This window comes from Maylandia zebra, linkage group LG1 (assembly GCF_041146795.1).
Source record: "Maylandia zebra isolate NMK-2024a linkage group LG1, Mzebra_GT3a, whole genome shotgun sequence".
Classification (NCBI taxonomy): domain Eukaryota; kingdom Metazoa; phylum Chordata; class Actinopteri; order Cichliformes; family Cichlidae; genus Maylandia; species Maylandia zebra.
The window spans coordinates 43,910,140-43,932,611 of NC_135167.1; the positions used below are offsets into that span (position 1 = coordinate 43,910,140).

General features: G+C 41.1%; 1 protein-coding gene across 3 annotated transcripts in view; it reads right to left on the minus strand.

Annotated features, from left to right (window-relative positions):
- Nucleotides 1–22,472, minus strand: part of cemip (cell migration inducing hyaluronidase 1) — a 147,149-nt gene that overhangs the window by 14,438 nt on the left and 110,239 nt on the right. For all 3 annotated transcript variants that reach the window (XM_014411347.3, XM_014411348.3, XM_014411349.3), the window contains exons 16-25: nt 22,313–22,441; nt 15,306–15,391; nt 13,136–13,267; nt 12,775–12,810; nt 9,705–9,860; nt 7,763–7,943; nt 7,166–7,381; nt 5,247–5,458; nt 883–1,068; nt 226–430 (exon numbers count right to left, since the gene is read on the minus strand). In XM_014411347.3, the coding sequence (XP_014266833.3) occupies nt 226–430; nt 883–1,068; nt 5,247–5,458; nt 7,166–7,381; nt 7,763–7,943; nt 9,705–9,860; nt 12,775–12,810; nt 13,136–13,267; nt 15,306–15,391; nt 22,313–22,441 (1,539 nt within the window). The remainder of the gene's footprint in view (nt 1–225; nt 431–882; nt 1,069–5,246; nt 5,459–7,165; nt 7,382–7,762; nt 7,944–9,704; nt 9,861–12,774; nt 12,811–13,135; nt 13,268–15,305; nt 15,392–22,312; nt 22,442–22,472) is intronic.

Below are 22,472 nucleotides of genomic sequence, written 5' to 3' on the forward strand. Positions count from 1 at the left end.
ATACCTGGTTACTGTATATTGCACCTCTACTGAATCTCTCCACTCTCCCTCTCTCTTTACGGTGTTTCAGAGTGGATTTTAACACCAAGAGAAGAAAATAAGCATTTCTTTTAATCTTCCATCTAGCCAGGACATATATTCTTTCTATACTTCTAATGACATGAATAATGCCAATTCCACAGGAAAATAGTGGGGAGTTGGAATCATTTTAATTTCATTGCTCACCAGCCTGGCAGTGGGAATTTTTCTGGGCATTGGAACATCGACAATGGGCAGCTCAGCATGTTTGGGGTACGCCTTAGCCAAGCAGTTGCTGGGTGGACTGCCTTTTGGTACGATTGCTGTGATCTTCACCCTCTCACAACCCTTCACAGAGCAGAAGGCAAACGTCTCTCTGTGATTGTGGGCTTTCACCTTCAGGAAGAGGAGGCTGCGAGACACACAATGAATGACAGGCATCATATGCTTTCCCTGACACTTAGCAACCAAAAACAAATCACACTGTTAAAGGTATTCCTGACATCTGACATTGCAATGCACAGAGGTTTCACAGTACACTCATGTCATCTAACCCTGAGCAGTCAGGTGATCAGTAATACCTACAGGTACACTTTTTTGTGAAATCTTACAGTGCCATCCATCCATCCTCTTAACAGTATATCAGTATATATCCAGGGTATGCCCAGCTTTATGTGTGCTTAGTCACAAAGGTCACACCTTTGCATCTTTTATTGTAGGAATGCCACATTTCACTTTGGGCTGATGTAGCTCTTATTTTACTGTAAGAGTGATCTTTTCTGTGTGTCTAATCCCTGTATATTTTTCCTAGTTGTCCTACTTCTGGTAATGAGTGTAATGTAGTGGTCTGTGCATGTGTCGGACCCAGTGTCTTCTTCCCAGTAGAAATATCCTCTGGCCAAGTGCAAGTGGTTGATCTTCTCCTTGTGAGTCGTCCTCACGAAGACGCCAGTCTTGCGGGTTTGTTTGGTCAGCCGATTGTGGATGTCTGACAGGATTGTGAAGGTGGTACCTTGTGGATAGCAGAGGCCCACATTGATCCAGTCATTCCTGAAACACAAGGGAAACACCAATCCAATCCAAATCCAATATGATCTGATTTAATTTCAAAAGCAAAAACATGGGGACATCACTATCAGGTATTTTTGTGTAAATGAAACTGAACCTTATGATTTACACAACAACACATGTACAGACTTAAAGTCAACATGATATAAGCTGATGTTAAACGAGCTACTGTGGCTGATTTCTAGCCTGCAGACACTACGAGGCAGGTTGAAAGGTGGAATTCAGCGAGCGACTAATGAGTATTACCTTTAATATCAGCTTAAATTCTAATTGACTGGTACCTTGATGTAACCTAAAAGTGCAACCACCACAGCTTACCAACCTGTCCAACAAAATGCATTACCATAAACAGAATGCTGTTTAGACTGCATGAACTGCCAAGTATATTCATGCAACCTTCAAATAATGCAGAGTTCAACTTGCTGTCAAACATATTTCATTATATGAAAAACCATTCACATCTTATACTGATGCAATATCTGATTTAAAAACTCTAAAATGATTTAAATGCAGTCCTTATATTGACTGTTTATCAGATGTCACTGAGCACCTGACATTTCTCTGACCTTCCTCTTAATTTAAAATTGGTTTAACACTGAAAAGAAAAGCAGTGATGTGAACAAGTGGCTTCAGATGAACTAAGTGCAAAGTAACAAGCCTGCTTTGAAAATGTAAGGAGTGGAACGTAGATGTATTGCTGTTCAAATGTAGGGAGTGAGCATTAAAAGTTGCCAGTTGCATAATGACTGAAACTAGCACCACTGGGCTGTGAGGTCAGTTCCTTGATCATTAATGTGCAAATCGTCGTGACCATTAATTAACAACAACTAATCAAAGCCCACTGATCACTGATCAAAGACCAAATGTACCGTTACAAACTGTCACGGTGGGGAAACCTGCAGTCGGCTGAGACTGAAGAAGTCACCTGGATGAGTGACGAAACGTTTCTCTCACTGAAAACGTCCAGATGAGCAGACTCAACCTTTTGGGATTGTTAGAGGGTAAGATGCAGGGCGCACCATTTAAAGACTCACCAGTCTATCACAGATATGCATCAGTATTCAAAAATCAAAGTGTTTAATTTATACACTGTGGCATGGGGCTGATTCTCAGTCATTTGTGTGCAGCATACAGAATGCATGTTATTTGCATTTACATTGCAAAACGTTCTGATTACCTTAATGACTCTTCTGTCAGCTGCTCAGCTTAACTATTCAGGATCTGACTTCACAAAGCCACGCATGCTGTTTATCAATCATCAGTTCCCCTTAGTGGTCTGCTGAAAGGTGCCAGCTCTACTTAAAGACTAAATACATGAAAAAACACTAAATAAGGTCAAATATTACGTGAAATAAAACCTGCCATATAAACTGACTCAAATCAGATCTCTTTAACTCAAAAGCTTCTTCAAAATGAATCTTCTACAAGATTTTTTGTCAATATTTTTTAAAACAAACAAACGAAAACTGTGTCATTATATGAAAGTCAGACAAAAACATAATTAAACTCGTCAGTTTACTCTCAAAACAGGAACAAGATGTGGTTCGCTTCTTTTTACAGAAGTTTGCCTCACTTGCTAAACACCACAATGAGCTGTAGATGGAGCCATTGTTCTTTGCACAATCAGTGAAAATGATTCGTATTAGTTCTGTCATGTTTTGATTCAGGCCATCAGGGATTAACTGACAAGCTTGAAATAACAAACAGACTTCATGCAGTTTAAATAGCTCAGGGCCGCACCATGAAAGCCAGCTGAAGAGAGGCCAAAGCTCAAAAAGAAACTTTTCCTATTTTTGCAGCGAATCGTTGGAAAGAATGTTGAGAGGTGAAGGGGCTGATGGGCTCCATTTCATTCAAATTAATAACAGAAATCCTCTAAATATAGACTCTAGTTTCAAAGCAGAATCCATGTGTTCAATAAACTCCCATCATGTTCCCAATTACTTTAACTGTTTCATCTTTCTGTGCTAAGGTCAAGGGTCGACTCACCACAGTAGCCTGACACCTACCTACATTCCAACAGTCCATTTTGCTTAGGAAGTTTCCTAACTGACAGACCTGGAATTATCTGTGTGGTGGCCATAATCAAAGCTCTTCCAATTCTCCAAATTTGTTTGAAGATTTGAAGAACTGGAACAGGAAATGACAATAAACCCCCTTTAAACTGGAAACAGGAAAGGAAAGGGGGCTTCAGTGCTTCCTTTATTGCTTCCTTATCATAGGATACACTGGACCATCCTGGGTCCACTGGGAGGAAAAAACATCCCGTCTAATAAGTCATCGTGATGGACCATCCAACCAATTATGAAAACAATCGACATAATAAACAAAGCAGATGATGGAAATGTTCACTGTAACTGCACGTTCATCCAAAACGTCCTGATAGATTTAACAACAGTTTGTTAAACTCACAGCTGAACTTGTTGTAATAAGAGCTGAAGAACACCATGTGAGCTCAAGATTATGATCTACATTAATGTTAATGTTCCGTATATTCAGCTTTCACCAGCAATGTCCTTGTTTTTAAGATTCATTCTTACTTGAGGTCAGCTGGGATAAGTGACGGACTGAGGGAATTTTACGGCAGTCAGGGAGGAGGAACTACTTTTGATCAACAACAGTAAAATACAAGAAAACAAGATGGATCTAATTTATATGCTATGGGACAGATTTACTAAGTGAGGAAATTTATTTTCATGTCACAATTGCAGGATGATCTAACAATGCACTGTGATTTATATACAACGAGGCAGCTGGTTCACTTCAGTAAAAACCAGCATTCTGCTGAGATTCAGTGGCTCAAAAATCCAGTGTGAGCTCAAGTTTCACACTCTAAAAACAGCGAGGGAAAATAAATCAATCAATATACTTTTAATATAAGAAATATCTCTTATGATAGAAATCACTAAGCACCGGTGCAGAGGGTTCTGAGGATTAGGAGTCAGGTGGAGCTCAGGGTTTATCTAGAGGAGAGCTGCATTATTACAAACTATTCAACCATATAAACCTGAACTCTGTGTGGAACGGCTGAGCTGTACAATGTGCAGAAGAACTGATGGCACATGCAGTCCTTGCTGTCTCTCACAGTGGTGTCCAGAAAACCATGAAATCCTGGTCTTATTAGAGAGGACGTCCATGCTGCTTCAGAAAGTGTAGCTGGACGGATAAGCTACATAAAAATTCTTAGGCATGGAAACAGACGCAGAACTGCAGTCTTACATAGTTCTCTCAACTATTTCCTCCAGCTTCAGCCAAAGATTTGATCAATTTATCTTTATTTAACGTTTAGTTAAAACAACTGTGCTTGACTTGTGCCACGATATGCGGAGGCAGATTGTTTGGATTCTTTTTACGTGAGGACCCAAATGCAAACATGACAGACAGGGGGGGCCTGGAATAGTCACGAGGAGGGGAACATGGGAACTAAATGTTGGAAAACTCAGACATGAGGATCAAATGCACAGAGGGGCACAGAGGACAAAGACACAAGGGGAACATAAAAAACAAATAACTGAACTGATCATAAGTAAACTCAGAGACGTAATAAGAATGAACTCAGAACTAACCAGTGAAAATAATAATAATACATAGCAGATACCAAAACATCATGTGACGTTATGCACCGTAGAGGCTGAAATACCCTGTGAAGTCGAGGCACACAACTGATGATGTGTTCCGATGGTAAAGCTTCTGGGCTGCTTTCTCACAGCAGCCGTCCCTCGAGACTTTCTCCATTTGAAGCAATGCATCATCGGGGACTGTAACATCCAGTCCTTTTATACTTCTAAACTAAGACTAAAGTTACTGGATTAGACACACTTAAACTTTGTCAGGATGGCGCTATGTTGAGCTCTACTGCTATTATGAGGAACCAAATTTATGAAAAGTCTGTGAAAAAATAACCTACCATTATACTTCCATCAGACCAGGACACCCAATAGCACAAGGGTAAGTATTCAAAGGAAATTGAAAACACTGAAGAACCATGTTAGCTTCTCTTAATTGGCTCCCAGGATAGAATTTCAAATCTTTCTATTTATATACAAAGTGTTTAATGACCAACCTCACACAGTGTGTGTGGTACAATGGTCCAACAGTACAGACACTGGTGCTGTTAACGTGCTTTGAGTAAAAAAATGTTTCTAAGTTTATTCACTGACTTGTTGAAGTTGATGAGCCAGATGGTGACCTCAGCAGGTGCCGCCTGGTCCCAGTGGATGGTGTAGCCTTTGGCCAGGGTGACCACTGGCTGGAACTGCTGGTAAACTTTCCGCTTGTCCAGGGCGCCTTCAAGTGTTAGGGGTCGATCAGGGTATTCATCCCTCACTATCTGCATGTTAAGGTTGGCAGGGTTTCGTGTTTGAACATAGATCTGAAAAAAAAAGAAAAGAATGCATTGCATATAATATATAAAATCATAGAAGTACCTGATTTAGTAGAAGTATCACGTTTTAGTTATTCAATTAGTATAGCCACTCTGACTTCACTCTGTGACAATCCTTTCTCTTCCAACCACTTTGTTCACTCTATACATGTTCGGTGCTCTGTATTGTAAACCCGACACCCTCATTGTGGCGTCTCTACTTTACAATATAAAGTGCTGTGAGGTGACTGTTGTGAATTGGTACAGGTCACTATGTTTGTTCATACACTGAATACCTGTACATGATGCACACAGATATGGATCCAGATTCAACACTAGCCTCTAATTCACTTTGAAAGATGGGAAGTCATGACTATGGATGCATTGGTTCACTTTGCTTGTGCTACTGCAATATAGGTGTCAGCTAATTGAATCACATTTACTTAAAATGCCCAGAAGCGTGAGGTTGACGCTTGTGCAGCTGGTTGGTTCGATTTAATATGAAGGAGATGAAGTTGACCTTGGTGGTGTGCAGTGGCATGAGTCACTAGTTGTCGTTGCTATGATGAGCCCCCCAGGAAAGATACCACACCAAGACATCAGGCACACACCCACTGAATACATGTATTTGAATCCTGGCTAAGAACTGAAGTGCCTCTGGTTTAGTGACTAATGACAACCTTTCTAAAACAGGTTGTCATTAGTCACTAAAAAGGGAGAAAGGTGCTAGAGTGTGGTGGTGCATTTTAGTGTAAGAAGGTCTGTCCTTGTGATTTTGTGTCCCACTGGGTTTGACTGCCACCAGTCAACTGTCCAGCTGTCGAAGCTCCTGCTCCTCGTTGGTCCGGGCTGGTGGCTGGTGTACATTCCCTTCTGGGCCCAGTTTAATGTAAGGGTAAAGCTTTCTGTGGCTTGGCTTCTTTTTTTACACAATGAGGTTGCTGGCGTTATGTCCAACCCATGTGCAGTTTGGGAGGTTTCTCAGTTTAAGTACTATGTTTCCTTTAACCTAGGTGGCCTGCCTAACATGACCTCCCACCTAGGCTAAAGAAAACATTTTACATTGGACTGTCCTTTTTCTAGCCAGAAGGTTATTGAACTCCTTTACATTTGGGGCATTGGTGTGAACCAGGAAGTATATGCATGCTAGTGAGCCCTGTTTGGAACACCTTTTGGCCTCCAACATGCTCCAGGATCCCAGATGTTCTGCCTGTGCATACAAAGCGGGAGGTGATGGAATCGCTGAGGAGGCTGAATGACAAGTGAGGTCAACTTATGCCCTTCACTCTTTTTCAGCTAGCATTTAATTATAATTAATTATAATTATGAGAAGTCAACACCTGACTATTTGTGTTGTGGAGTATAAACAAATACAGCTTTGCACACAAAGACTGTTTGTGATCGAGGCTCATTGTGAGGGAATGCAAAATCCATTGTGTATTTGTTGGCTTTATTGCACAAAGAAGCAGACATTTCCCAAAACATATTCAGAACATCAGAAAATAACTGGTGTTAAGAAGGACTTGAAACAGCACTTTATTCTTATCCCTTCTGACTCTTTTTTTTCAAGAGTTTTCAGATACCCCAACAAACAAGTTTCACGGGCTGATATAAATGAAAATGCACACAATCAAGCAGAAATGACATTTGTGTTTGTGAAGACTGATATATGAAGATGAATGAATGAGGAATCGGGTGTGACACCTGCTGACCCACCTGTGCATAGTGCCCACTGCAGATAGCACCCTTCCAGTCAGGCACATCAATGCAGTCAGGGTGACGAAGCAGCCAGTTGTCTTCTTTAACCAGGAAAGCTCCGGGATACTCACTGACCGATCCATCAATATCATGGAAGATGGTTGTCTTGTCCCCGTCCATCTGCATTTTACTGAACCAGGGACCCGGCTCCCCAAAAAATACCCGAGATGTAATCTATAAGAGAGGGATGCATTAGTCTAGAGCCATTTACTGTGGCTTTCTGTGGTGCTACGCATCATTCACATTCAATATTCCAAATGTGTTCAGTGTTTCTTTATTTTCAACATTTAAAACATGGCTCTATATTTGAATATATTTGACATTTAGCTGAGAAATATCCAGAATTATTCAGTCGATCTGATAATCTACAAAAGTGGAACATACAGGACAATGGAACTGGAATACAGTTTTCAAATAACAAGAGTATTTTAAAATGCTTTTGTGTAAAGCTACAGTTGTCGGTTTTTCTTCCAAATGAAGCAAAGATTCAAGTTTGTAAAAACGTGTTAAACCAGTGTCTCTGGTTTTGTGTATTTCACACAGAAGTGGACTCACAGGTACATGGTCAAAGGTGATGTTGGTGACATTATTGTTGGGGCAGCTCTGCCACGAGTTGTTGAGCCTGAAGCCAAAGGCGCTGGTGTGCCTTCCGTTTAGTGCCGTGTATTTCCTAAATGTACAGTTCTGTACATTGATCGGCCCATCGTAGATCTGCATGCCTCGGATTGGAAAATCACTGCTCAAACACAGATGCACAAACGTCGTCATTGATGTTTGGCTCTACATACACGGGAACAGAAGCTTCAGAAAGTCACTGAACTGAAAAGAGACGCGCAACTACAGCACAATGTGTTTCTTTGAGACAAGCCTTCAAGGAGCTATAAAGGCAAGTTTTATTTTCATGTGCAGCAAAATGCATGGCTGTATGGCACATGTAGTCAACATCATCAAAGATGTTGTGTGTTAGCTAACTACAAGAGAAAGTACTACACAAAAATAAAGAGTAACCAGCATGTCAGCAAGTCTTTGGTGAAACATGTTATTAACTGGCTCTGTGGGAGAACTTTAATCAGAACGTACTCTTTTGTTATACTAATTCTTGTTGTGTAGATTTTTTGAGGACGTTCTGTTATTAAATTGCATTTAAAAAGGATGCATCAAGTACACATTTTGATGAAAAAAAATGTCCACAAATGACTCCCCGCTGTGGGTGTCACTAAAAAGCTTTTCTTTACAGCAGCTCTCAAGAAGTGGTCAGCAATGCAGAACATGAGAGCGCAATAGTGTCAGAGAATGTTAGTCTGAACTGCAGATTAAGGCAGAAGTGGTTTCAATTATATTCATTTTTCCAATAAAGGGATCTCTAATAATACCACTGGTGAGACGTTCTTTTTGTACACTGCCCAGGTGGCCAGAGCACGGGACTGATTTCTGAGCATACAAATCTGGCTCTCACACATGCCAGCCTCGATCAAACTGTTATTTGACACAGACTAAAAAAGTGCAGTCAAATAAGGTGTTAACTGCAATGGCCACACATACTTTGTTTTTGCAAAACAGGTTCTTATGAACCGAGTAGTTCCAGAGTCATTACTGACGCAGAAAAACTAGTCCATGCATTTGTTACTTTGAGTCTGGACTACTGCAAATTTTTATGATCCCTATAATTATCATGCAGTTAAAAGCTACCTGGAAAGCATTCAAATGCTGCTGCAATGGTACTGACTAGAATTACAAAGAGAGACCACTTTCTCCCACATTAGTTTCTTGTGATTGGTTCCCTGTTAAATAGAAACATGGAATTAAAATACTTTTCAGAAATAAAGTCTTAAATGACACGGTTCCATCTTGAAGACCTCATATGTTAGTATGATTTTAATACAGCATTATGCTCTGTGGGTGAAGGCTGAAGTCCTCAAAGTAAACACGGGAGGCTATCAGGACTTGCTCACGAGGAAATAGCTCCGTTTGGGTTCAGAAGACCGACAGACTCAAGTTTTCTCTCTCCCATAGTTTGTGTTTTTCCTCATTTGTCTTTACTCCTTCTTTTGTCTCGTCTTTTCCCTTCCCCTCCGCCCAGTCATAGCAGAAGGCTGCCTGGACCTGCTTCTGTACTCTCTTCTTGTTAAAAGGGAGTTCTTCCTCCCCACTGTCACCAAGTGCTTCATAAATGGTGTCATAATACAATTTGAAAAACATTGTAAAAAATACAGTTGTGACCTTGTAATAAATAAAACTGATGTGAACAGAATATTATAAGCATAGTGAAGTAAATCAACCTTACCACGACATAGTGACAGTGTAAACATAAAAAACCACAATATCTGTGTTTTTAAAGCAATTATTAAATGTACATTTTGCTTTTCAAACAGAGGTTTTTTTTTATCAGTTGCTAAGAGTAAAAAAAACTAAAAATAAAACTTCTGAAACACCAATATTGAGAAGAGAGTTTGTGAGCTTAAAAACAAAAATAAAATTAGCTGTAATCACCACTTACATGCCACGTGGCAGGGTCCTGTCAGTAAGGTCAGGACCCCCAGGGCCCCAAATCCTCTTGTCTGGGAAAGGCATACCACGATTGTCACTTTCACCCACAAAAAGTGAATTCTTCACCTGCTGATGAGAGCCGTCATCTTCTGGAAATGTGCCTCCACTGCACACAGACATTGTGAGTAAAGTCATGTAGTTAAAATCTGTTTTCTGTTGTTGATTATGTAAAGCTTAAACATCCAAGGCCCTGAAAATATACAATACAACATGCCAAAGCTAAAAAACAATGGAAAAGCACATCACTGTGATTTAAAGAAGCTACACACTAACATCTTGGTTACACTCTGCTATTATAATTGCAGAGTTTATGCATCGGTTATTAAGCAATCCTTGTGCAGCACAGTAAGAATATATGAGTTGGTTCACAAAAGATAAAAAGAATAGTTGTTATTTATAACAAATTAAAATGTAACAGTGTGTGCTTTTCCAAACATTTTAGCTTAGCTGCTAGATACAAGCTAACCGGCAACCAAGGTAACATGTAGCAATATGTTCACCAGAAACAGAAGAAATCATTTGCAAGCAGCGTCTCTCAAGGGCACCTGCCTATCTAACATCTGCCTGTAGTTGTGGTCAGAAGTTTACATACACTCATGTCAGGGTCATTTTAGGATTTCTGGTTTGAATTGTTCCTTTTCAAGGGTTGAATGATCATAGAGCTGGATTCTAAGTATAGTCCACAAATTTCCAACATGGCTGATGTTGGGGATTTGGGAAGGCCTTAATGTTAGCCTGCTTTATCCACTCCAAAACCAGTTTTGATGTATATTTAAAATCACTTTCCTGTTGAGCTTAAAAATGCTGAATTTGGAGCAGAAGCATCTCTCTTGGTCAGCACCCTCTCAGTCCATGGCAATGTAAACGTGCTTCACTGTAGACAGTGACGATAGTGTTCCTGCAGTTTCCAGCTCATTGCGAGCTTGAGCCCTTTTGGTTCCTGGGTTGTTCCTGAACATCCAAACCGATTTCCTCTCGTCTCTGGGTGACAGTTTGGGTCTTCTTACAGAGCCAGGCAAAGTTTTGACACATTGACACAACTGTACTCGTGTGCAGTTATTTGAACTGATGATCTCAGAATCTGCAGTTGCTTAGAAATGGCTCCAAGAGAACTTTTCAATCAAACTTCTGTTGAGCTCTTAGACTTTCCTATTGTCCTGGGAAGAGAAACTACCAGCTGTTGTCAATCATATTCACTAACCAGGAGTTAATAAGCCTTGTAAACTTAAAAGACATTGTAGAACTTCAGCACGACTTGTTAGTTCCCAAATCCACACACGACTGTGTGGATTTGGGAACATCAAAATTCAATTCAAACTTATGCACCCAATTCTTGGTGTTGTTTTTAAGTCATTAATGTATGCTACACCCTTGAAATAGAAAAGTTCAGAGACATAATTAAAAGCCTAAAATTACCCTGACATTCATGCCCATGATGCGTGCATGTAAACTTCTCACCACAGCTGTGAGTTATATAACAACAGGAAATTCTGGTATCCATTAACCCTTTAAGACCTACCAAGTCCACCAGAGCTTATATTATATTTTTACATGCTGTAGTGCCATTTTTGGGAGCATTTCAAGTTGCCATCAATACAACTGTTATAGCCCAGATTTTAATAATATGTCTGCATTAAGTGCATAGCAATTACATAAATTGCAAAAAAGTGCAATAAACTATAACAAAATTTTAAATCATTTTTGTTTTTTTTAACATATATTTCTAGTTAGAGAAATTTAAGAGGTTTATCCCTCAAAACTGTAAATACAAAAAAGTTGCACAAAATAGTTTCCTACCACAGGAAATTTATTTTGAGTGTCTTCATAGTTTTATTTTTGAAATACACCAATTTTTAAACACTGCAGGAAAAACGAAAATAAATATAATAGTGCAAATTTGCAAAAAAACAGCATGTGCATCAAAATGTTTCTGTATTAAACATGGAGTTTCTTTTTAGGTTATATTTAAGTCTCCCTAAAAAGCTGATTCTGTTCATCTGGATGTAGTGTTTTCAGTGGGAGAAACGTTTCATCACTCAGCCGAGTCGCTTCTTCACTTTCAGCTGACTGCAGGCTTGGTCAATGGTCAATTTATGTGAAAAGTCTGAGGAGGGGGCCTAACGACACATCTTTCACCATCATACAATGCTGTGATTGCAACCATTCCCCAAATCTCTGTGAATGGTACTAAGGTGGTGGTTTTCACATCTTAAGTTGTTTTCAATAAATTGCATGCTCAAAAAAAAAGTTTTTGTCCTTTGTGTCTGTGTGTGTGTGTGTGTGTGTGTGTGTGTGGGGGGGGGGGGCACACAAACACTGATTTAGTATGGATAAAAGGCTGAGCCATGGCAGCACGGTGGCACGATGGTTAGCACTGTTGCCGCACAGCAAGAAGGTCCTGAGTTCAATTCCACCATCAGGCCGGGGTCTTTCTGTGTGGAGTTTGCATGTTCTCCCCGTGTTTGCGTGGGTTCTCTCCGGGTACTCCGGCTTCCTCCCACCGTCCAAAGACATGCAGCTTGTGGGGATAGGTTAATTGGATAATCCAAATTGTCACTAGGTGTGAATGTTCGAGTGAATGTGAGAGCGAATGGTTGTCTGTCCCTGTGTGTTGGCCCTGCGACAGACTGGCGACCTGTCCAGGGTGTACCCCGCCTCTCGCCCTATGACAGCTGGGATAGGCTCCAGCGCCCCCTGCGACCCTGAAAAGGATAAGCGGAAGCGAATGGATGGATGGATGGAGAAGGCTGAGCCTTAGGTATTTGCAAATTTAGGTATTAGGTTAGTATTGATAATGTCTCCTGTCAGGAGAAAACGTTTTGTCAATTCTTGCCATCACACTCCTAAGCTACTTCTCACTCTGCATCAGAGCACGCCTTTTCTAACAGGATCCTGAGGAGACTCCATATAAGGCATTTTCCAATTAGGCAGAGAGAGAGAGAGAAAGTGAGCAGGAGAACAATAAACGCATACAACAGCCCTTTTATTTCTAACATGATTTAATAAAAGGGGAGTCTTACCTTGCTAAAGTGAGGCCAATGCCATTATCAGCAAATCTACCGAAAAAAGGAATATTATCATTAGAAGCACAGAAACACAGGAACAATGTGATGTTCCCATGGATACACACACACACACACACACACACACACACACACACACACACACACACACACACACTAAGAGACTAAAGCAGATAGCAAGTTATTGTTAGATGGGAATGAACGTGCAGAAAAAACACTTGCTTTGTTCGACATGCATCACTTTCAGTGACATTCACTTGCACTAGAAGTTGATCAACTTTACTTATTCACTTGTTTATTTTACTTGGGTGACAAGTAAAATAAACAAGTAAAATCACTCAGTGTGTGTATCACTCACTGGCAGTCATCTAACCACACATCCCCTCCTCTCAGCCAAGCTCCATGGTACTGGTTCTTATAGGCAGTGAAGTGATGGATGAGAGCTGGGACTCTAGGTTTGAACGGGTCAGAATCCTGATGGGGGCCATACCTAAACAACAGAAGGACATACAGTGCTAATATTTAACAATATTTTTCAAGGCTGCAAAGGAGCAATTTATATAAACTGTAATGTTGTAGCTTTTTAAATGGTCATTCATCCATCCATCCATTTTCTTTTGCTTATCTGGGGCCAGGTTGCTTGGGCAGCAGCCACAGCATTGAAGCCCAGACGTCCCTCTCCCTAGCCACCTCCAACATCTTATCTGGGGGAACACTGAGGTATTCCCAGGCCAGTTGAGAAATACAGTTTCTCCAACGTGTCCTGCGTCTGCCCTGGGGCCTCCTCCTGGTGGGACATGCCCAGAAGACCGAACTCAGGAGGCGCCCAAGATGCATCTATGTGGAGGAGTAGCTCGTGACCATAGGTGAGGGTAGGGACATCGATCTCGTAAATCGAGAGCTTCGTTTAAATACTCAGCTCTCTCTTCACCATGACAGACCAGTGCAGCGCCCGCATCACTGCAGTTGCAGCAACAATCCGTCCGTCCGCTCCCCTGTCTCCGCACTTGTGAACAAGACACTGAGACACTTAAACTCCTCCACTTGGGGCAGCAACTTGTTCCTGACCTGGGCGCTCCAGCCATTTCCGGCTAAGGAACATGGCTTCAGTCTTGGAAGTGTTAATTCTCATTACCATTGCTTTACACTCAGATGCGAACCACTCTAATGTGAGCAGGAGGCCTCCACCTGGTGAAACCAGAAGAACCACATCATCTGCAAAAAGCTGAGACAACAGTCTGAGACCACCAAAGTGGAAGCCTTCTGCCACTTGACTACACCCTCTGTCATCACTGAATCGAAAAAATTCTAAAAATTATGCTCAGAATCGCTGACAAAGGGCAGTCCCGGCATGGTCAACACCCACTGGGAATTAGTCAGCCTTATTGCCGTCGATGTGGACCAAGCTCTCGCAGTGCTTGTTCAAGGACTGAACGCTCATAGCAGCCCCATACTCCCAAAGCACCTCACACAGAATACCCAGAGGGATGTGGTCAAATATCCAAGTCCACAAATCACATGTAGACCAGTTAGGCCTACTCCCACCCACCATCAAATATTCTTGAGAAGATAAAGAGCTGGTCCAGTGTTTCATGACCAGGATGAAAAGTGTATTGTTCCTCCTGCATCCAAGCTTCGACTAATGGTAAGAGTCTTATTTCTAGCACCTTGGCGAAGACTTTGCCGGGGAGGATGAGGAGTGTGATCATCTTACAGTTGGAGCACACTTTCCGGTCCTACTTCTTCAACATGGAAACAACCACCCCAGTCTGCCAATCCAGAGGCACTGTCCAAGATCTCTATGTGACAGATCTCACCCCCAGTGATGGATGAGTCATCCCACATGAGTCTCCAGGTGGAGCAACCTCGAGAACCCCACCTATGGACTCCAAGAATGCTGGGTAATTTAAACTATCATTTGGCACATAATTTTAATCCACAAGAGTAAAAGAGCAGTTCAACAAACGGGATGGTAAGTAGTAAACGGACTGGTTCTTATACAGTGCTTTTCTATCTGAGCACTCAAAGCACTTTACACAACTTGTACATTCACCCATTTGCACAAACACTTTTTTCTAAGTGCTTCCTGTCCAATAATCACATGCATTCATCGGAGAGCAACATGGGGTTAGTATCTTGCCCAAGGCATTTGGCATGCAGACTGGAGCAGACTGGGATCAAACCAGTCTTTGAGTAAATTAATAATTTTTAATTTTATTTATTTATTTTTACCAGATAGCCATATGTGTGCGACTAGTATCTTTTATTACTTGACAGCATCTTTATCTTATTAATGATTAATAACACAAAAACCTTCATTGCACTGACAGATCTACACTTTCTTTCTCCAGTAAAAAGTTTTTCTGCCCATTTAATTGGCCTGTGCACTGACAATATGAAAAAGAGCACACCCAGTGCTCACGAAAACATTAACAGGAAATGTCATCATTACAGAGTAAACTCATCACACTGAATCACACTGGGTGGGATGTGATTTCTCATGCAGGGTGTTTGTTACAGGGTCTGACCTGGCTCCTATCAGAGACAGGAAGGGTCTCTTGTCCTTGTTGTTTGCCTGGGTCGTCTTAACTCCATTATCAAGGATCATTCCAGCCTAAAATAAAAAGACAACAGAAATTGTGAGTTTGTTTGCCCTGTATGTAGAATTTTTAAAAAGACATGGACTTTATTTATTTATGCGAGAGGTAAAGCCGTGTGCTTGGAGAGCAGATCGCTGTGTTCAAGGATTATTCAAAGATTATCACCATTATGAGACGAAACACATGAAGGAATCCAAGAACCCGACTGATGCAGAGCAGGAATAGACTTGAGACTAGCAAAAGGGCTTTTTCACAAAGTTTACACATCCAGGGACAGAGCAGTCAAGACCAACTTTGTGATTTCCCACAACATTACAAAAACCAATAAGCCTTTGACTGATTTAGAGTTTATCAAAGAGTATTTGGTGGTGCTCTAACACGCCTTGAAAAAAATGAAGGATTTGAAAACGCCCCTCTCCAGGTAAACCAAGATGGACTGTGGGCATTATGGGAAATCTGGAGCTTCAGTTTAAAAACAAAGAGGACAGTTTTCATGTTTTCCTACTTAGTCAAGGACCAGAGCAGCATGGTTACTCATCTTTATACAAAAGAGGTACCAGCAGAACTTTAAGTCGATGTTACAGTTGGATTTTTATTTGTCTCTCAAAGGGGAGAAGTTTCCACACATGAGCAGACATGTGAAGATGTTGGCTCTCTTTGGAGCTACCTTTATAAGCGAACAAGCATTCTCAGGGGTGAAGTTTAACAAATCCAGGTGCAGATTCTGTGTCAGTGACGATGTCCACTGTCTCATGCATTTCCGCCTCAGATGAACGTGACTTTAATCTGCTTGTTCAAGCCCAAAACAGACCAGATTTCTCTCAGTGAAAAAGAAAAAAGAACTTAAAAATTGCAGATAAGTAAAAAAGCAACAGCACTTAGTATAACAGTTCTACATCTTTAAAATATTGCAAAAACAGTTTTAGAAATATTGATTAAACAGTGATAAAATGCTGGTACTACACCTATTTCACATTTTCCATAATTGTAATATCAACTCTTACCAGTAGCAGTTTATAAAGAGATCAAATTAATATTGAGAAGAATTGACAGGCCCCCTGGGTAAATTAATTGGTTTAGCGCTGATTTAACAAATGGTTTGTGGTTAATTTTGCATGTAACTCTTGTCATTATTTGGAAAAATGTCAAAAGTATAATAAATAAAAATATATATACTGTCAACAAGTTTCCAACTGAAGGTACAATTTTTATTCAGCAAATGAATTTTGAGTTGAAACCACTACCTTCGTCCTGTTTCCCTCCCTTAGCTGCAGGAGAAATGCATGAATGTTATGAAACATTTTTATTGGCTTCTTCAAGCAATAAATCAGGCTCAGTAGCAGAAGACTTCTTCTTTGCACCCTTTTCCAGACACATGTTGAGCAGCCCAGCATCAGGTCGTAATTCGCAGTAAACCAGCAACAGCTGCTAGCTCGTATAATCCCTTTTAGTAAAAACTCTGTTAACTCTTTTGGCCCCAACATATTTCATAGGTTTTTTAAAAAGCTGACCATTAACTTGACCTGCATTACTTTCCGTGGCATTTAATAATTGTAGATGTCAGGTGGCAGTGAAAACGCAAATGTTCCAAAAACCTGTGTTGGATCTAAAAGGGAGTCTATAGGGATTCCCTTTCTAACCTTAAGGAACTGCAGGTTCTGGAACATTTGTGTTTTCGTTAAAACGCTCGACTTTATAGTAAAGTTAAAATATTTTATAGCATGCTACAAAAAACACTTTAGTCTTTCATTTCAACATCTTTTCTTGTCTTCGTTTGTTCCTAGCTGACAGTCGACAGGGGAGGTCGTCAACGAAGCGAATACGTTGCCGTGGGTGCCGTAGGGTTTCCATCTTGGTCAGCGATCCACTTCCCGGCCTTGCGATCTTTGGCCTTGACCTTTGCTTGCTCCAGGGTTAGATGTCGTTTTTTAAGATCGTCATCAATTTGCTTGATCCAAGTCTTCTTGGATGCTTGATTCTTCAGCGGGCGGAGAGGTGATGCAGCAGAAGTCGATATCGGAGGCGATGGTTGCTCATGCAACAGACGTGTCCAAACCAGATTGCAGTCGTTTCTTCTGGATCAGCTCTTCCATCGAGGGTTGCTGGTGACATTGACTACGTTTTGTGCTGTTGGTAAGATGGTCGAGGAGGGACACTCTGATAACCTGATGCAAACAGTGGAAGACCTCAAACTTGTTGAGGTCGTGCTTGAGGATAGCAACTGCATAGTAAGTGACAACTCTGGGTTGTAATCAGTCTTAACTTAGAAGTGTGCCTGCTGTGGCTGACAGGCAGCTGTAGCCTGCAGCTGTGTGCTGGGTCTGCCCACGTTTGTGTACTTGTTTCCTTTTGGAACAGTTTTCATTATTAACTCCTTTCTTAGCTTACTTCTTAGTTATACAGGTTTGTTAGCATCAGGATGATAAGTCTTAGCTCCTCAACATGCCACTGACTACATCCATATTTTTTATACACTCCAACGTGTCTAAAATGGTAAATGGCCTGTATTTATATAGCGCTTTACTAGTCCCTAAGGACCCCAAAGTGCTTTACACATCCTGTCATCCACCCATTCACACACTGGTGATGGCAGCTACATTGTAGCCACAGCCACCCTGGGGCGCACTGACAGAGGCGAGGCTGCCGGACACTGGCGCCACCGGGCCCTCTGACCACCACCAGTAGGCAACGGGTGAAGTGTCTCGCCCAAGGACACAACGACCGAGACTGTCCAAGCCGGGGCTCGAACCAGCAACCTTCCGATTACAAGGCGAACTCCCAACTCTTGAGCCACGATCGCCCCATTAAAATATAATAAAACATCTCTTCCTGTTAATCAAGCCACTTGTATACCAGTGTCACCAGTGTCACTAGACTGCTCTTCATAAATTCTGCTAACCTTACCATGACATCATGTAAATTTAGTGAGCAGCAGCAAATTGGGGATATACATGTGAGGGGCACAGAGATAAAAATCAATCAATAAATAAATGAAATCAATTTTACTTTATAAATTGTTTTAGACATTACATACAGGAAGAAAATAGGGATGAAGACTATAGAGTGAGAGCCGGGCTTTGAGTGTCATATTATCTCAAACAGTGACAAAGGTTTCTGTTGGACTGAAAAAGGTGACAGGCCTTTAGGTGAAGTGAGGTGTTATTTATAATTCCTTCTGTTTTATAACACTAGTTTATCAAGTTTCAAGGTGAAGCCTCAGCTGACTGATTCCTGTTTGCTTTGCTGAAGTAACATTACACTGTTAACACTGTTGAGACTTGCTTTTGGTTGGCATGCATCTGTCTCTGCTGATATAAGACCAGTCATCATCACAGTCATGCCCCTAAAGCCTGAAAAGAGCTGCAGATTTTCAAATCAATCACCATAGATTTAGGAGGCAAGTAAAACTATGAAAAAATACAGTTACAGAGAACTGGGAAACATTTAAATAAAGGATAAATACACTGCATGAAATGTTCCCGTATCTCACTTAACGAAGCTTTAAATCCAATCATCTGATAAGAAACATTTATTGAAACTTTCCTAAATCAAGCAAAGAATAACCCTACATGCTTCCCAATTTCTAATCCAGCCTTCTGTAGCATTTTCTTAAATAAAATAAAAAGTATCACAACAATAAAAGTATCCTAATGGCAGTGTGCTGCTTCTAAACAAAGACACTGCCATTGTGTTGCTGTTGAACACTCAACCAGCAGCCCTGAAACAACCTTTTCTCTCACACCAACCTCACATGATTTATGCTCCTGTTAGGATGATCCAAATTAAAAGTGCAGAAGGGAACGAGAGAGTGAGATGGAACAGGAAAGAAATCACTGTAGGGCTTGAGAAAGTAAGGCAATAACAACAGCGCTTCCCTTTCAGTGGTGCCTCATAAATCTCTCTCTGCTCCAGCTGTGCTGTGTTAGGAGCCACAGGTAACTCCAAACTCGGTCCTATCTCACCACCAATCTCATTCCACTCATCTGGCTTGCTTTCCTCCGTTTCTGTTATCTTGACTTTTTCCAACTATCTCTCTTTTTTTCTAACAGTTTGACCATTTCTCAGTTCTTGCACAAAAGTGTGTTCACACTATCACTGTGACTAAGTTACCGGTCGCTGCAGATGGCCCCGCCCCTCTCTGAGCCTGGTTCTGCTGGAGGTTTCTTCCTGTTAAAAGGGAGTTTTTCCTTCCCACTGTTGCCAGAGTGCTTGCTCATAGGGGGTCATATGATTGTGGGGTTTTCTCTGTATGTATTATTGTACGGTCTACCTTACAATATAAAGCGCCTCGAGGCGACTGATGTTGTGATTTGATGCTGTGTAAATAAAATTGAATTGAAGTGGGGACCACTGTATAACCATTAGTATCTTTGCTGGCTTTGTGGAAAAATGGATCCAATCCAATTCCACCATTTAAGGGAGGACAGGCCATCAGCACTGATGATGACGGCACTTTTAACATTAAGTGTTCATGTTTGGTGAGCTGTGAATTTAGCATTATCTGTGATATTCTTAGGGACTGTATTCTTTGAAATGTTCTACACGCACTTGTAAATGACAAGTGAAAGAAAATATTGCAAAGTAAGTTAACTATATACTATATGACAATTAAAACTCTGGAACTCTGGTCTGTCCTGAAAGAACTGGCTTACTGAGACTGCTTTCTGGGTCACAGGCAGGAGGATGGAGGAGTAGAAACAAATGAAGCTGACATTTGTATAGGATCAGCAATTTTCTTTCTTTAGTCTGATGTTCTTTATTATTCACCACATAAAACGTTACATCAAGTAGGCCCACAAAACACTGTTAAAGCTAGGGTAGGTATAAGTCCTAAGCCCAAAGCTCTTCTCCACTCTTACTTTGAAACACCAAATAAAATAAGCCTGTGCATGTGTCACAGGTTTGATTCAGAGTGGTGAGTGGGAGTTTGTCATTGTTTGTTTTTTTTACCATGGTGGAGTCTTAAGTAAGAAAACATTTTTCATAAATGGATTGGTTCTTATATAGTGGTTTTCTACTCTACTGGAGCACTCAAAGCACTTCCCATCCATACAAACAAGCTTTCTTCTATGCTTACTATCTAACATTTACACACATTTGTAGTCTGATTGATGCATTGGAGAGTAACATGGCCTGGCCTGTATTTATATAGCGCTTTTCTAGTCCCTAAGGACCCCAACCAGTCATCCACCCAGTCATTCACACACTGGTGATGGCAGCTACGTTGTAGCCACAGCCACCCTGGGGCGCACTGACAGAGGCGAGGCTGCCGGACACTGGCGCCACCGGGCCCTCTGACCACCACCAGTAGGCAACGGGTGACGTGTCTTGCCCAAGGACACAACGACTGAGACTGTCCAAGCCGGGGCTCGAACCGGCAACCTTCCGATTACAAGGTGAACTCCCAACTCGTGAGCCACGATCACACCGTGGGGTTAGTATCTTGCCCAAAGATATTTGGCATGCAGACTAAAGCAGCTGGGGATCAAACTGCCAACTTTCTGATGACCTGCTGTATGTTTGACCATAATTAGCTACCCTGAACAATTCGGAACAAACGAATGAACAACAGTGTTTTCACACTTAGTGTAAATTACTGAGAGAGGTCTAACAAAAAAAGCTGATGTGTTGTTTGCTAGATTCAACTTTCAGTATACTTGTCGGGCAAAAACAAAATCCATGTTGCTACAAATTTTGGGGGGACAGGGTTTTGTATGATAAGGGATGCGAATTGATTCCAATATCGATATCACTTATTCGTTTAATTCTCTATTGATTGTCATTGCGAAACCAATGAGAGCTATTGGCTCTGCTTTGATAATCAAACACCAAATGAGTCAAATGAAGAACACCTCATTTCAATTATCTGGATGGGTGAGGCCATAGGTTTTGCAAAACTGTGTATTTGGATTGTGAAGTGAACCATTTAAATACATAATAGTGGGAGTAAACAAAATAATCATCCAAGCAATCAGATCACCTGAAATCAGTGTCATGGTGCTGGGTCGTTGACCCAGTGTTTTGTGTTTGGCATTATGTTTATTATTATTAGCTCATCTGATGTTTAATTTCTTCATGGTTATCTTTATTAGTATGTAGGTTTCATTCTCAGGGTTTCCAGTTCTGGGTTTATTTCCTGTGTCATTCTCCTGGTGCTTTGTTCGTGTCCCTGACTTTGTCTTTAAAGGTCTGTGTCTGTTATCACTGTGTCAGCTTGTGTCTTCCTGTCGTCTTGTGAATTAGGATCAGCTGTGCTTCCCTCCTGTGTGTCATTACCTGATTACCTTGTGTGTGTGTATATAGTTGGTGTCGGTCTGTCTGTGTAACTGTGTATTTCCGTGTCTCTTTTCCTGACATTCTCCGTGCCGTTTTCCCGTGTTTGTATGATTTCAGGTTTGTTCTCTAGTTTTCCTCAGTTTAGGTTATCGCTTAATTTTGTCCTCACTTCTGTTCATTGTCACTCACTGTAAATAAACTCACTCGCATCACCGCCGTTGTCTGATACTTTGGTCCTCCTTCACAACACCACACGACTGCTGCCCCAGCCGTGACACACAGTTGGTTTCTACTTTCCCCTTTTTTAATATTGGTTATAATCTTATTGTAGACTGATGAACACTTACTTCTTTAAGAATCCTTTTATAGATTTTATCCTTTCCCAGATTTGTGGAAGTTGTTGTGATAGAGGCACAGTTTACATGGTCATGGAAAGAAAAGACTTTGCCAGTACCCAGTAACTTCAACCTTATCTCCAAGCAGAAGACTGAACTTCTTTTCGTTAGCTCACTTCCTGCTTGCTCTTTCCAACAGTAAATAACTGATTACTTAATGTGTTGAACAAGTAGAGACAAATTCCAACTTTTTATTCATTTTTTAGTCAAATTCCCTATCACAGCTTTCTTTATCTCCCCACAGCAGTTCATCCTCAGACTCACCCTGAAGTTGGAATGGGCTCTGTTGTTGGTGAACTGGCCCATAGGTGTGTGCTCTGTATATCCAGGCGAGTATGACCCATTTGAGGGGCCTGTCGCCATATGGTGGAAAAGGAACCAGAAGCCTGTTTCCTGAGGGTTTACACACAAATAGACATGTAGT